At 39.7% G+C, this 17,231-nt stretch overlaps 1 protein-coding gene across 2 annotated transcripts in view; it reads right to left on the minus strand.

The window, feature by feature from the left end:
- Nucleotides 1-17,231, minus strand: part of VAMP4 (vesicle associated membrane protein 4) — a 46,281-nt gene that overhangs the window by 13,512 nt on the left and 15,538 nt on the right. Inside the window, exons 1-3 of one of the 2 annotated variants that reach the window (XM_042975916.1) lie at nt 13,160-13,322; nt 10,065-10,184; nt 3,227-3,273 (exon numbers count right to left, since the gene is read on the minus strand). In XM_042975916.1, the coding sequence (XP_042831850.1) occupies nt 3,227-3,273; nt 10,065-10,130 (113 nt within the window). In that variant the 5' untranslated portion in view covers nt 10,131-10,184; nt 13,160-13,322. Of the gene's footprint in view, nt 1-3,226; nt 3,274-10,064; nt 10,185-13,159; nt 13,323-17,231 lie in introns of those variants that run through there. The other variant, XM_007088730.3, reaches the window with a different exon arrangement.

Here is a 17,231-nt window from a genome sequence, read left to right on the forward strand (position 1 = left end):
TAAATTCACCTTTGAATTAGGTTATAATAAATGCTGATTATCAAAAATGAATACAGAAAAAAATCCATTCAAAACACTCTTTTTTTGTTGCTCATCTTAAATTTATCAACAAAGCTAACGGGAAATTCAGGTCTATGAAAATACCAACATTTCTCAAACTGTTATTTGTTAGTCAAGTGTTGTATCATTTCAACCAATCCATTTTAATATTGGGGAAATAAAAACTTGTGGATAATCCATTTTGAGTAATTAGCATTCCTCTGATGATCGAGAATAAGGTATAAATTATAAAACTTTAAAAAAAAATAGAATTGGGGAGACCGGCTCAGTTGGTGGAGCATACGACTCTTGATCTCAGGGTTGTGAGTTTGAGCCCCATGTTAGGCATAGTGCTTACTTAGAAAAAAAAAAAATTACAAAAAAGAAAAAGATCTCTACCAATTAATCACTAACTCCCCATTCCTCCTCCTCCTAGCCCCTGGCAATCTCCATCCTGCTTTGTGTCTCCATGAATTTGTCTACTCTAGGTACTTCATATAAGTGGAATCATATAAAATTTATCCTTTTGTGAACAGCTTCTTTCACTTAGCATAGGTTCTTGGAGATTCATCCATGTTGTAAACATATGTCAGAATTTCCTCCCCCCCCCTTTTTTTAATATTTGGAAAGAGAGAGAGAGAGAGAGAGAGAGAGAGAGAGAGAGAGAGAGAGAGAGAGAGTTAGAGTGTGTGTGTGCGTGTGTGTGCGTGTGTGAGCAGGGGAGGGGCAGAGAGAGGGGGAGAGAGAGAATCCCACGCAGGCTCTGCGCACTCTGCACAGAGCCTGATGTGGGACTCGATCTCAAGAAACGTGAGCTCATGACCCGAACCAAAATCAAGTCAGACAATTAACTGACTGAGCCACCCAGGCGCCCCAGAACTTCCTTCCTTTTTAAGACTAATATTCTACTATATCCATACACCACACTTTGCTTATCCATTCACCTGCTGATGGACATTTAGGTTGCTCCATCTTTTGGCTCTTGAGAATATTGCTGGGTGTTGATAAACTGCTGGGTGATAAACCTGGATTTTGATTTCTTTTTTAAAAATTTATTTGGTTTGTCTCCTCTTCAACACCCAAACAGACCCACAGTGTGTGGAAGCTGTATTTTGAGCAAGTGTGCTAGCTGCTTGTCAGGCCCTCTGCAAAAGGTACATTATTGGGAGTGGACTTCCAGGGGTACGTTGCAGGTCTGAAGAATTAGTGTTTCTCACAAGGTATCTCGCTGACATTGAGAGAATCATTTATGTAACCTTTTCAATACGAGGCCTTTTCAATACGAGGTCCTTTCTGACGGGTAGCTAGTGCTCTAGGTCTAAGGCTTTTTACCATATTTGCCACTGTGGCAATTAGCTTTGTGACTCTTGGGAAATCTTGTCACATGTAGGAGGTATCTTCCCACATCATCTGACCTTGCCAAAATGATACTATTTCCTATTAATGGATTTGTTTCTTATGTTGTTCACTGCTTCATGGTTGTCAATGATTTTTATAAAATGTTTTTATGTAGGGGAAAAGCCTCTACAAAAATCTTACAAAATTATAACAAAGAGGGAGACAAATGTTTGGGGGAGGAGGGGGCACATCTGCCTACACCAATCTCTAGAGAAAACTCCTGCCACATACGTCCTCCTTCCTGCCTTTGCAAATACAACTTAGGTCTATGTGATGACAGCCCTTTCTAATTATAACTGTAGATGACTGATCAGATCAATTAACTGACAAAGTATCAAGGCAATTCAATGGGAAAAGGATAATCTTTTCATCAGCTGGATGGATAGCCATATGCCAAAAAAAATAAAAGAATAAAAAAATAATAATTATCCTTCATCCTTACCTCAACCATACATAAAAATTTACTTGAAACAGATTATAGAGCTAAATGTGAAAGCCAAAACTAGAAAATTCCTAGAAGAAAACATAGGAGGGGATGCCTGGGTGGCTCAGTCAGTTAAGCATCCGACTCTTGGTTTTGGCTCAGGTCTCAATCTCATGGCTGGTGGGATCAAGCCCCGCACTGGACTCTGTGCTGACAGCACGGACCCTGCTTCGGATTCTCTCTCTCCTTCTCTCTTTGTCCCTCCCATTTTCATGCATACTCTCTCTCTCAAAACAAACTTTTAAAAAATTAAAATAAAGAAGAAGAAAACATAGGAGAAAATCTTAGTAAACGTGGATTTGGCAAAGATCTCTTAAATAAGCAAAAACAGTAAAAGAAAAATGTAATAAATTGATTTCATCAAAATCAACACTTTGATCTTCAAAAGATACTGTCATGAAAATGAAAAGATTAAGTCACCAGATGAAAAGTAAATGTCTGTAAAACACATCTGACAAAGAACTTGTATCCCGAATACATAAACAACTACATAAAAAGACAAATTTAGACCTGGACAAAAGATTTTAACATGTACTTAATCCAAGATATGGGGATGACAAATACACAAAAAAGAGGTCCAACATAACTTGTCATTAGGGAAATGCAAATTGAAACGATAGTGAGATACCACCACACATCTGCAAGAATGACTAAAATTTAAAAACTGACCATATATAGTACTGACGAGGATTTAGAGCAACTAGAACTCTTATACGATGCTGGTGGGAATATAAAATGGTGCATCACTTTGGAAAACAGCTGTAAATATATACCGGCCACTCGACTATCTCCTAGGTATTTTCCCAAGAGAACTGAAAGCATCAATCCACACAAAAACTTGCACATAGACATTTAGAGTAGCTTTATTCACAATAGCTAAAACTTATAAACACCACAAATATCCATCAATAAGTGAATGGATGAACTACAGTATATTCACACAATAGAATACTTCTCAGAAATAAACTATCGATACATGGGGTAGTGTGGATAAATCTCAAAATAATTATGCAAAGGGAATGATACCAGGAAAAAAAAGGCATACTGTGGGATACCATTTAAAAAATTCTAGAAAACACAAACTACAGTGATAGAAAGTAGACCAGTGGTTGCCTGGGGATTGGGAGAGTGACAGATTACAAAGGGTATGAGGAAATTTCAGAGGTGATGGTCATGTTCATTACTTGATTTTGGTGATAATTTCACAGGCGTATAGTACATGTACCAAAACTCATATTATATACTCTATATGCATTTTACTGGATGTTAATTATACTCCAATAAAGCTATTTAAAAAAAACTTACAGAAAAAAGTCTTCTTCTTCATCTGAATCATCTTCCAAAAGATTCCTCTGTCAAAAAAAGAGGGGGAAAAAAAAAAAAAAGATGTGAGTTTTCAGATTCAGACGTCTTGCAAACTGTCAGGGAGGAGTAATGAAAGGAGTTCTATTCTGGTGAAATTTCTTAACTCTAAGCTTCCAGACAGAGGGAAGAGTGGTTACATGTGCTTTATCGTAAGCTGAAAGAACCACATTTGCCAACTTTCCGAAGAAAATGCTTGCAATACCAGAATCCTATCACTGACAACACGGTAGAAAGGTCACTGAAACCAGCAGGGAACTGAGGAACTGTAGACAGTCAGGAAGACATTAAGTCCCGTCTCCTTCCCCTGCCTTCCAGTCTCTCTCCACTGGCAGACCCTAGTAGGAAGCCACGCAGCAAAGGAGAAATGCAGTTGCTGAGTCCAACTCTAGCATCAGACAGAAGGGTATAGAGGACAGGTTGGGAGCTGAGACACAAGGGTTTAAGAATTGGCACAGTCCACCTACTGCCCTCACAGTTCACAAATAAGCTTCTACACATATGTGAACTTCCAAACAAAAACCACTTTATAGTTTTACTTTATAAGATGCAACTATTTTCCTTAAAATGAAGATGATCTCACCCTCTCCCCAAAAGGGGAAGATAGAAAGTTCTAAAAGGAGCCTAATGAAGAGCAGCAACCAGACTTTCCCGCATGGAAGAACTTCAATAGTACACAGCTTGTACACAGAATAACAGCTCCCCAAGACAGAAACCAGAAACCGTGACTGTTTCCTCACATGCTAAGAGGGCCTCTGCAGGTGCGACTGAGTTACGGGTCTTGAGATGGGAAGATCAATAAGGATTATTCATGTGGGCCCAACATAATCCCAAGAGTTCTTAAAAGAGGGAGGCAGAAGTGCCAGAGAGAGAGGGAGGGAGAGAGAGGAAAGAGGGACAGATGAGTGGGGGAGAGAGAGGGAATAGAAGATGTTATACTGCTGGCTTTAAAGACGGTGGAAGGAGCATGAGCCAAAGATGATGGGAAGTTTCTAGAAGCTGGCAAAGACAAGGAAACAGACCCTCCCTTACAGCTTCCAGAAGGAACACAGCCTGGCCAGAGCCTTGATTTTAGCCCAGGAAAACCCACTTTGGACTTCTGGTCACCAGAACTAGAAGATAATAGATTTGTGTTGTTTTGAGTTTGTGGTAATTTGTTACAACAGCAATAGGAAACAAATACATCACCTATTGCCTTTTCTGAGAAAATTACTCAAGGAATTGCACCAGCCCAAACAACAACAAAACCGAATTAAATCAGAGCAAAGATTCTAAGACAGAGATCGATACAATCAATGAACCTAATAAAATGTGTGGTCAATTTTGAATAAATATGGTAATGTGATTGTGAACTACTTATAGCTACTGAAAAAGAAAAGGTATAATATAAGGAGAAACTTTAAAAGAGCCCCAAACCATTCTAACAAAACCTAGAAGCTGGGAGCGGAAGAGTGAAGCAAGGAAGTAACATGACAGTTGCACCTGCTGGGGAGACAAGTGGAGGCAGGGAAAGTGGGCCAGAATGAGGAGGTAAAACAATGGAAGGGACGTGGTGTTTGGTATGTTGACAGAGAAAACAGATTTAAACATCACTGTTAAAATATGAAGTTAATAACAAAAAAGAGATACAAAGGAAGAAAGGAAGGATACTTTTAAACTGCCTAGTGATACTGAGGCCGGGGAGATGAGGAAAAACAATCAATCTGCCAAAGAAGTCAGGGAAAAGAGGAAAAATATATGAAATATAATGATCTATGCATAATGATATATAACATATCACAGAGAGAAAAAATGAAAATAGGATGTATTCAATATTTTTTTAATAAATATGTCTGAGCATCTTCTATGTGTCAGGCACTGTTCTAGGTACCAAGACAGCTTTGAACAAGACAAAGTCTGAGCTCTCACAGAAAAATATTCGATGGTAACAAATGCTATGCAGAGGGGCGCCTGGGTGGCTCAATCGGTTAAGTGTCTGACTTCAGCTCAGGTCACGATCTCACGGTTCATGGGTTCGAGCCCCACATCAGGCTCTGTGCAGACAGCTCAGAGCCTGGAGCCTGCTTCAGATTCTGTGTCTCCCCCTCTCTGCCTCTACCCTGCTCATACTCTGTCTGTCTCTCTAAAAGTAAAATAAATGTTTAAAAAAACCCAAAAAACAAATGCTACGCAGAGAACTGAAACAGAGATAGGATAGAAAGTGACAGGGTGACTAAATGAGATTAGGTTGTCATGGAAAATCACTCTCAAGAAGTGAAACTTAAGCTGAGATCCAAATGATAACAAAGGGCCAACCAAAAATCAGGGGGAAGGGCATTCACTGGCATCAGCGGGACTGGCTAGCATAGAAAAAGCCCAAATACGTTAGTTGTTGTAACAAATGTGAATGGTATGAATGCTCCCGTGGGGGATAAGCTTAGGAATTCCCTGGGCCTACACCAATGGGTTAACGAGGCACAAAGAAACACAAAGTCATAAAATGCTCACACCCGAGTTTGGATAACCAGATTGGCACTCCAAGAATAGGGAGGTGCAAAGGCACCCCAAAATAGGGAGGGGTGCTGAACCCCCAAAAATATATATAGAGAGACAAAGGCCTGAAATAGAATCAGCGCAAAGGTGCCCAATACATAGGAATAACAAGATTAGATATTCAGGGTGAAAGCACCCCAAGTTTAGTACTACAGCAGAAAGCTGCTTTCATAGAATAGGGCCAGGGCAGGTAAATTGGTGAATTGGACTTTGGACCACTGCACTGCAGGCAAAGCAGCCCAAGGTGGCTTATTAACCCTGAGGTTATTCCCCCTATCTGTCTCATCTCCTAGGCTGGCAAAGATAAACAGGCACAGCGCCTCCTGTCTGCTGTTAACAACCATCTACCCATCTGCCTGGCACCTGGAATTTATTTTATATTGAGCCAAACCCCAAACACTGTGTATCCTTAAAATCCCCCTTTCCCCCTCACATCCACAAGTTAATGTTCCTAGTTTGTCTCTTTATACACACCCATCACGTTTGCAAGCCTTCTGACCTGAATAAATATGGGGCAAGGACCCTTATTCGGGGCTCTTGCCTTTTTCCCGGACATTAGCCATCTCTTGTTTTAATCCTGCTTCACTCTTTTGCTAGACAAAAGAGAACTTTAGACTCAGAGTCTACGACATGCTCCTATTAAAAAAAAAGAACTACATGTGATTGGAGTTCAAAAATTCCAGCCAATATCTGTTTACAAAAAATTCACTTAAAACAAATTATCAAATAAAGGAAGAAAATAAGAGGTGGGAAAAAATACATCAGCAAATTCTAACAAAAAGAATGTTAGAGTTAGCAATATTAATACAAAGACGAATTTAGGACAAAAGCATTAAACAATCAAATTTAAGATTTTATAATGATAAAATGCATAGTCCAACAAAAAGATTTAACAGCAATGAATGTTCATATATAACAACATAGTTGCAAAAGATATAAAGCAAAAGCTGCTCAAATTATAAAGAAAGAAATGGATACATTCAAAATCATAGGGAAGATTTAACATACCCTTCAGAGATAGAGAAACTAAGAAGACAAACAATAATCTAGAACTTTATATTTAGCAAATTTTAATTTCAAATATCCAAGAAACAGATGTGCCACAAAAGAATTTTAATAAATTCCAAAAACTAGAAATTACATAGGTCACATTCTCCAGGCATAATGCAGTGGAAATTAAAACAGGTAACAGAAGGGGCACCTGGGTGGCTCAGTCGATCAAGTGTCTGACTCTTGATCTAGGCTCAGGTCATGATCTCACAGTTCGTGTGTTTGAACACAGAGCCTGCTTGGAATTCTCTTTCCGTCTCTGTCTACCTCACTCGTGTGCGCGCGCTCGCTCTCTCTCTCTCTCTCAGAAATAAGTAAAGAAACTTAAAAAAAAAAAGTAACAGAGTAAAACTTTAAAACACTCTTCTAATTAACACATTAAAATGTAATGGAAATTTAACAGACTATTTAGAAATAAGTGACACGGGGAACACTAGAGAACAAAATCTGTAGGTTATGGGTCATAGCAGCACTTAAAGGAAAATGCATTTATTTACGAAATCACAAAAACCGAATATATATAAGTATTTAACTCTTAAGATGGTTGAATTATTCCTAAGCAACACACAACTCCAGAAGTTTAAGAGAAAAAGATTAATGGATAACATAAAAATGTTAAACATGAAAAACTATCATAAACAAAGTTAACTGGCAAGTAACAGACTGGGCAAAAAAATCTGCAACATACTTTCAGAAAAGGTCTGACATCTGTATTATATCAAGAGCTCTGAGGAACCAGTAAGAAAAAGACGGCAAGGGAGAAAAACAGTCAATGGAGAGAGATAGGCAATTCCAGACAGAAGAAGAAATGGCCAATGATCACATGAAAAGATGTTGAAAGTCAGTAACAGTCAGGGAGATGCATTAATTAATTCCTTCAACAAATATTTCTTGAATGCTATTCTAGCTAGTAAGTTTAACAGTCACTATATTTATGAAACAGTTTATGTGCCTTAAAAGATAATGACACTAATGATAAAATATATTTATTATAGTTGTACTATAAGAAACACACATGAAAATCAATGTCTTTACACCCATTCATTGAACAAACACAAGGGCTAGTGAGACACTATCAAAAAAAGAGAACAGGACACAATGAGATAACGCTTTACACCCACTAGGCAGATAATAATAGCAAGTGTTAGGAGGAAAAATTGGTGGTGAGGAGAAACTGGTTGGTAGAAGAAATGCAGAGAAATTGGAATCCACATACACTGCTGGTAGGAATGTAAAAAATTGTGCAGCCACTCTGGAAAACAATTGGGCAATTCTTCAAAAAGTTGAATAGAGAGTTACTATAATACCCAACAATTCCACTCCTAGGTATTCACACAAGAGAACTGAAAACATGTTCACACAAAAACCTGTACATGAATGTTCATAACACTGCTATTCTTAATAGTCAAATAGCCAAGAGTCAAAAGCAGTATGCAAGAAGTCCTTAATATTAAAAAAAAAAACAAAAAAACCCCCAAATGTCCGTCAAGTAATGAACAGATGTGATGAACAGATGTGATATATCCATATAACGGAATATTATTCAGCAATAAAAAGGAATGGCATACTGATCTATGCTACAATATGGATGAACTTCAAAAACATTATGATTTAAGTCCAAAATGCCAATTACAAAAGACAACATATTGCATGATTCCATGTATATAAAATGTCCAGAGTAGACAAATCTATAGATTGGTGGTTGCAAGGTTGAGGGGATGAAGAGATGGGGGATGACTGCTAAAAGGTACAGGGTTTCTTTCCGGAATAATGAAAATGTCCTAAAATTGACTGCAGTGATAGTTGCATAATTCTGCAAATATACTAAAAACCATTGAGTTGCACACACTTTAAAAGAGTGAATTGTATGGCATATGAATTTTATCTCAATAAACCTGTTACTAAAAAAAGTGGAATGGGCAAGTGGAATAAAACTTTAAATAAAGTTTTAAAAAGTAATTTATAGATTATTAGAACCAGTTATCAAATTTCACCATCTGGTAACTATTCAAAAGGAGGTCTCTATTTAAACAGCCAATTTTGTTCAATTCTGATTCAATACCCTATTTTTACAATAAATCATAGTAGTAATCAACAACAGTTACAGTTACAAGTCTCAGTGGTGGATTGAGACTCTGTATTTTATAATTTTAAGTCTATATATAAAGTTTATTTTACAAGCAATTAGTCTATTGGTGGATTATACCTCCTTCAAGTAAAAACTACAGAAAGTTAGGATAAAGGGAAGACACATTTCCTGTATTATACTAAAAGACACTTTTAAATTGTAAGATGTTGGGCAGAGTGAATAATAGGAGGTTCAGAGCTTGTACAAAAAAGGAACGTGTAAAATGAAGTCAGGTAGACTATAAGCTCTATATGGGCCCTCCAGTTTTTAGCACAATAGCAGGTGGTCAATAAATGAATCAGTAAATGAAGGAATAGCAATGAGATAGGAAGTGAGCAAGGGCTTTAGGTTGCTGGATAAAAAAGAATACCACTAATTCCTTCCCTAATAAATATTTAGTGAGTGCTTATTCTAAAAGTAACCTATCTACAACATTCATATCAAATGCTGTCTTCCAAAATTCAGATTTATACACATCTGCATAGAATGTTCTGGGATAAATAGGAAATTGAACATTATATAAAAACTACTCTGGACTCCGAGGACATTTACAGAACAAGAATTCTTTATCTGCAATTTCAAAACTCTAAAAAGTTCTGAAAACCAAGAGGCTTTGTAAGGTTAGAGCCAAAACTCATTTGGAGGAAAACCTGGCCTGAACTGATGTCAGCTTTACTTACTGATCAGACATTTCTCTGAGAAATACTAACATACTTGGAGGTGCTGGTCCAGACACTAAAAAGGCTGTTATATAAAATGCACTTAACTACCTTACTAAAATCTTAAAAACTCTCAATTCCAACCAATTTTGGCCCAGAGTTCTGAATAAGATCCTGCGTATTTAACATTCTCTTTGAAAGACCAGAAAGAAGCGGTGAGCATAATCTGATCAATGGATGCAGGATTCAAATGAATCACCAATCTAAGGAACATGCACTTTTAAATATTTACTATGAAGAAAAAAATATAAAGTAGAATACAGCCATAAAATTTAGATTTTTCTAAAACAATTTACAAAAGGAATGAAAGCATATTTTTAATCTGTTTAAAAACTGAAGATTCTGAACTTACCCTTTCACTTTTCACAGAACCAGTGACATCATCGTCATTTAGGTGGCGCTTGAACTTGGGAGGCATATTTTTTACTCAAGAGGTACTTCTCTGTTTCCCAGCAGAACAAGTATTCGCCACCTTAAGGGAAAATGCATGTCATCATATTTGAGACTTGAGGGTGAAAGCTAAAGTACTTAAATAGTGTTCAAAGCCTTGTATGGTGGAGCCTCCTTGACTTCTCTGACTTCAACCACTGCCTTCCCACTTGCTTCATTCTGGGTGATGCTGTCCTCCATGCCAGGCCTTGATACATAAAAAAGTTAAAAACTGTGAGAAAATGGATGTAACTTGTAACTTGTGAAAGAGAACATGTGGGGGAAATCAGTGATTTTTTTTTTTTTTTTTTAATATTTATTTTGAGAGAGATGGAGCACATGTGCGAGCAGGGAAGGGACAGAGAGAGGGGGAATCCCAAGCTCCTTGCTGTCAGTGCAGAGCCCAATTCGGGGCCCGATCTCAGGAACCGAGAGATCATGACCCGAGCCAAAATTAAGACTCGGAAGCTAAACCGACTTCTGAACTACCCAGGTGCCCCTAGTGAAAGTTTTTATAAAATTAAAGAGCAGATTGCCTAGGAGTGGGGGAAATTTGGAGAAAATGAGGCATTAAATGCTTTAAGAGTTTAACCTGGAATTAGAAGACAGAACACTCCTAGTTCTCTAATTTTTAGTTAGTTGATTAAACCATGATTCCATTTCAAGTGTGAAATAGTGATTTCTAGGCTTCTGCATGGAGTTGGCACGGTCAATCAGATAATTCATGCAAAAACATTCTGTAAATTATAACACCCTATTCTAAAGCACAGAACTAGGCTCTAAGAAAAGGGATGTTTATTAAATACTGTGTTAAACAGGGCCAGGATGCTGTTTTGAAGGGTTTTTTTGGTTGTTGTTATTGGTTTTCTTTGGTTTTGGTTTTATTTCTTTTTTTCCTACAGAAAGTTTCACAGCTTTTCATATGCTAATATGCATTGTGGTTTTCCAAGAAAATGCTTGAGTATGCAGCTTATTCAAAATTTCTGGAGAAAAAGCTGACATGCAAACATGAGTTTTCAGTTTCTTGGATTAGAAGATGGATAAAAAATGAGAATAGCTACTAGCTAAAGTACTGAATCTTTTACTATGTGGTATGCACTGTGCTCAGTGATTTACATGTATTTTCTTTTAGTCTATATGATACTCCTTTAATGTAGGCACTAAGAAGCTAAAAGAGAATTTAATTTAGGAAAAGTAAGTAATATTCCCTCTACCAATTGAAACAGCAGACACATAGACCCAAATTAACCAATGGCTATGCATGATCACTTTTAATATTTATTCAATTAGCTGCCTATCAAGTTACACAGTTCTGTTCTAGAAAGACCACTTCCCTATAAACAACCCAGCAGCCCTCTTTCCCCTTCCATAAGAAATCACCTCTAAGATCTTTAATTAGGCATCAGTTTGCTAGTTAACATATACAAGCCCAGAGTCCAGTTTCATAAATCAAGTAAAAGTAACATTTTAAGGTAGTGTCCTATCAAAACAAATTGATACACTTTTCTTTGATAAGAAATGCTTCTAAATCAGAAACCTAATCACTTGTAACAAAAATCAAATTCTTGCTACCTAAGTAACAGTTCTAGAGTTCATCCCACAATATTTCTGTCATGTACATCTGGCCCATTTTATTCCTCATACTTTGATTTCAGAATAATTCATTCACACAGAAATATTACAGACTCCAGGAAAAAACAGGAAGCAAGTGAAAAATCTGAGCTTTTAATTATACCTGTATGTTATTTATATTTTAAACCCAACAAAGGTGCTTCTTTAATACCCCCCAAACAGGCAGACTTACATCTTTATGAAATATACAGTAAAGCTACAAGTTTAATGATGAGCAAACACCATAATCAGGTCCTATAATCCAAGGACCACCTCACGGAGACAAGAAAAGTGTCTGACAACAGAAAAGCCATCAGCAAAGCATCAGGCAAGATTAACTATGCAACTGATGATTTGTGTCAAATAACTAGTAGAAATAAAGAATGCTCAGAAATCAGGCATATATTTCTACCTACACTTTCCCCTGCAAAAATTACACATGAATTCAGGGATTTGTGTCTGGGTAAATATGTAACTAAGAGGGCTTTCATCATGCATTTCATACTGAGAGTGGAAGAGCAATACTCAATTCACTCTAAAAATGTCACATCGCCATATGCTTATGTCATGGCCATACGTTTACAATTTCGTGTATATATATTTTTTAAGAGGCAGCAGTTTTCTATTCAATGTCTTTACATGTAATACACCTCTAACTTGTTTAGCAAACGTTGGCCTCTTTTTTGCTTTAGGCACAGAACAAAAACCCCTATGTATTTCATTTCACACAAAGCTTGAATCTGGGCAGAGGGTTCCCTTTTCCCCGCCTCCATTCCCTTCTGACTCCTCTTCCTTATCTCCATCAACAGTCTTGACTGGTGCAGTTTCACGGAAATATGTGACTTGGACACAGCTTGGAGATGTTACAAAAACTATCAAACTGTAATGATTCACGTCACCAGGACGATATAAAACACGCCAGCAGCGTTGGCGCTCTTTCTCCCTTGACTTTAAATAATGAAACAAATCCATCCCCTCCAGCAAGTAGCTCGGTTCCCCGCCCCCCCTCCACCCCAATTGTCGCACCAGGCCTCGTCCTCCGACATCTGCTCCTAACTCTGGTCCTTTCTACCCCAAGATACCCACTCACATTCCAGGGTGCCTCCCACTCTTCTCAAACCCTCCCCACGCCCTCCACCGTTCCATCTCCCAGAGCACCCTTCAATTGCCATTCTTCTCCCCCTCTCCCCCCCTCCCGCACACCCCCGTCCAGGTCGTCCTCCTCCACGACACCTGGCCCGAATCCAGCCTTTCCCCAGTCGGGGGTCCCTCCCCGACCCCCCACCCCCGCCCCAGGCGGGTCTCGCCGCCCAACGCGGACGCTGGGACGCGGCGGAACAGGGGCGTCGTCTCCGTTTCCTTCCTCCTCACATCAGCCCCTCCCGTCGAGAGGGCCGGCGCCAGTACCTGAGTCTCCCGGGGAGCTCCGGGCAGCTCTCCGGGGCCGACAGCGCTGGGAGGGCGGGGGAAGGAGTGGGAAGCGCAGAAAGAAAACGGGGAGGGGGAGACAGTGGACGCGGACTCGGCGTCGGCCGCTCCGCCGCAGCTGCGCCCCCGCTCATCGAGCCGATCGGCGCTCCGCGGCCTGGCGCCGGGCGAGGGGGCGGGCCCAGGCGGCAGAGATGGTCGAAGGAATCGAGTGAGTGGAGCGCCTCTAGGGGAGGCGGAGGAAGCTGGGAGAAGTCCCTCAAGGCGCGCGCTGTACAAGCCCGGGACTGGGGGTGGAAGAGGCTTTTAGGAGATGCTTTAGGCGCAGCCCATCACCCTTGGCTAAAGAAACCGAGTAGAAAACAAGGGGGATGGTTCGCAGCCCCGGAACTACTTCGGATTGTCTGGGCCTTTCCGGAAGCTCTAAGTGACCCCTTGTTTATCTTTGCAGTTAGACTAGCAGGGAGATATTGAGGGTTGCGAATCCCACCTCATTTTAGACGTTAGGAATCTCTGGTCTAGATTTACTTGCGGCTGCAAGCTAGTTTGGGCAGATTTAGGACGAGGACTCAGTGCTCTTTCCCCTGTATTCTTTTTAACCTAAAATAACTAGGTCCAGACACCGGAGCCTTCAGGTTTCAGGTAGGAAATCACCCTTGTATGGCCTGTCCACTGTTCTTTTCACCCTTCCCCTTCACCCCCTCAGTATCATATTTAAACTTCCAAGCCTGAATTAGGTGGGCATAGTAATCCAAAACCATTCCAGACTATGCTTTTACGGTCCCTTGTTTCACTTAGCCATTCCTCCCACACACGCCGCTGCTGGACTGTTTTACTCATTCCCCCCACCCCGATCATTTGTGCACTACGCATCTTTTTCACTTAATACGTGTGGGTCCCTTGTTGATACAGCGTTGCAGGCATTTTCCAGTTAAAACGTACCTAACTGGAAGATGCCCTGGCTGGGATGACTCTGATTATCTAAAGTTCAATCACCTGGAAAGCTTTAAAAACTACAATGCCCAAACACTACTTTGAGATTCTGATTCAATCATCCTGGGATGCTGAGAAACAGCCGTGGGTTGTCAGTTGAAGTTTCTGAAAACCTGGCGTTAGACTCGCTGTGAGTTTACTACTCACACCCAGGCTGACTTGGAAAGACACCACCCACCTAGAAGGAAAGCTTCTTACAGTTTCTCTGCTTAGGCATAATGGTGACACTACCCTAGACCCCACAGATGACCCAAAAGTTATTTCCTTCTTCCACAGGTGATTGTACGTCTGTAAATCTGCTTGTTATGGGGTGTCTCCTTCCTTTGGTGCCTTAGCCAGTTAGAGTCTGAGGCACTTACAGCATCAGCCTTTCTTACTTACACAACTTAAGAGTGTGATTGAGCTGTAGGAGCACCTCACTGTGTAACTTGTATAACTAATTCTTTTTGTTTTAACCATAATTCTTTAGTTCTGCCAACCATTTTGGTAAGATTGCTTAGGGGAGGGGTAATGCCAGTCCCACCCCTTAATCACCTGAACAAAGTCCCTTTGACTCTCCCCTATATTTTGGAAAGGGTAGAAAATGTCACTTTACAGTTACTATGCATCAGATATACCAGTAAGCCTGAAAGGATATAAACAGCACTGGATGTAAGGTCAGAACAGGGTTCCAGGCTCACCAACTTGAATTATTTGGTTATTTTTACCCTATTTTCTCTTTCTTGAGCTTCAATTAATTATTCAGATGTTCATCTTCCAATTTTCTTATAATTTCTCTTTCATCTGATATATTTATTTTCTTGAAGTAGGCTTCCCACCCAGCGGAACACAAAGCGCCTGAACTCATGACCCTTAGATCAAGACCAGAGCCCAATTCAAGAGTGGAAGGCCTAACCGACTGAGCCACCCAGGTGCCCCTGAGCATCTGATTGATTCTTAAACTTTCTATTATTCCTCCTGTTTTTAGCTCACATCATGCTCAGAGTTACCTAGCACTTCTAATTCCCGAGCCTTATTTATGCAGGGTTTAGCCGTGTAAATCAGGTTGCTTCATGGCCTGCTTAGGATTCTTGTTTCTTAAGTCTGCTACAGTAATTGTCACTGATTCATCTACTTTGCAGGTTTCAATATTTTGTTGTTGTTGTCTCTGTTCCCATAAGGCAGAAAAAAAAGTACAAAACAATTCTAAGCATGTGAACAACTGTTCAAAATCAGCCAAAATGTAAATCAAATACCATTTTTCATCTATCACTGACCGGGAAGGAAGGAATTTAGCAGCAGATCTGCAATACATCCTCTCCCCTTATAGAGGAATACCCCTAGAAAAGCAAGCAAGCATGTAATTCTTAGAAATATGGAATAACAGACCTCCTGACAAACAAACTAATAGTATTTGCTAGTAAGGAGAGTTGATATGTATGGAATTCCTTCAGTAAGATATTCCTGGGCTGGGACTGTTTATGGTAAACACCCCCGAAATCTGTGGATTTGAGGTGCATGACTGGAAAATATCATGTAATTTATGTAACTCAGCATGTAATGGAGATGTTCCAAAACTGAGTTGGTTGCTTCTGCGTAACTGAGGTGACTACATACCTTATTTAGAAACCACATCTATGATCTTAGGCAGAGGTGCACCCAACGCAGGAAGAAAGGACCTGGGAAACAGCACTGAGTCCTGAACCTCTCCCTATTTTGTGCCTCTTGGTCAGTGGTATCTTTGAAATTAGTAGAGTTTAAAATGGTAAGATCTCTGATTTCTGAGTCTAATTTGAAAATTTGATCCTTTTGCTAGCTCAATGGCAAAGATTAAAAAGTTTGACAACACAGTGATGGAGATGTGTACACGCGGTATTGTGGTGTGGGAGGTGGGAAGAACAAGCTTTCTTCAACACTTGGTGGAAGTATAAATTGGTACAAATTTTTTTAAGTTCAGGGTGGTAAAACACGTCAAAAATTATATTAAGTTCCTTTTGACCTGACAATTCTATTTCTAAAATTTATCCCACTGATATACTTACCCAAGTTGTATAAAGGCATTTTCTAAGAATATTCTTCAAAGGATTTTTGCAACAAGCATGGAAAAAAAAAAAGAAGCTTTAACTGCCCAGCAATAGGAAATAAGTTTGGAATATCCATTTAAGGTAACAGTATATAGTGATTAAACTGAAGTAGATATACATGCACTCACTTAGAATATCTCTATGTGGTTTTTAAAATATTTTATTTATTTATTTATTTATTTAGAGAGACAGGGAGAGAGAACATGTGAGCATGAGTGGGGGAGAAGCAGAGAGAAAAGGAGAGAGAGGATCCAAAGCAGGCTCGGCATTATTGTGAGATCATGACCTGAGCCAAAATCAAGAGTTAGACGCTTAACCAACTGAGCCGTGCAGGTGCCTCTCTGTATGTTACCGTAAAGTGAGAAAAGGTGCAGAACAGTACATGGACTCTGCTTCCATTTGAGCATCACATACAAAAGAACCCAGAAGGGCTGAGAATCTGGCATGGAATTTGGCATGAATTGTGTCCTCCCGAACCCCTCCCAATTCATACGCTGAAGCCCTAACCCACAATGTGACTGTATGTAGAAACCGGGCCTTAGGTAGATAATAAGGTTTAAATGACGTTGGTCGTAAGGGTGACGCCCTAATCTGATAGGGCTGGTGTCCATGTGTGTGTGGGCATGGAGATGAGGCCACGTGAGGCCACATTGAGAAAGTGGCTTGCAAGCCAGATGAAAAGGTCAGGAAGAGAGGTCTCACCAGAAACCAATCCTGATGGCACCGTGGTTTTGGACGTTTAGCCTCTAGAAAATTTCTGTTGTTTAAGCCATCTGGTCTGTGGTATTTTAACAACCTCAACGGACTAACACAGAAAGGAAACCTTTTCTCATTGTGTGGTATTTTGTACCATTTGTATACTACAGGAGAGATTCTCTTTCCCACTGAAATTGAGACCAGATGTTCATTGGTTAATTTAAAAAGTCAGGAGGCACCTGGGTGGCTCAGTCGGTTAAGTGTCCAACTTCGGTTCAGGTCATGATCTCATGATTTGT

This window comes from Panthera tigris, chromosome F3, assembly GCF_018350195.1.
Source record: "Panthera tigris isolate Pti1 chromosome F3, P.tigris_Pti1_mat1.1, whole genome shotgun sequence".
Classification (NCBI taxonomy): Eukaryota; Metazoa; Chordata; class Mammalia; order Carnivora; family Felidae; genus Panthera; species Panthera tigris.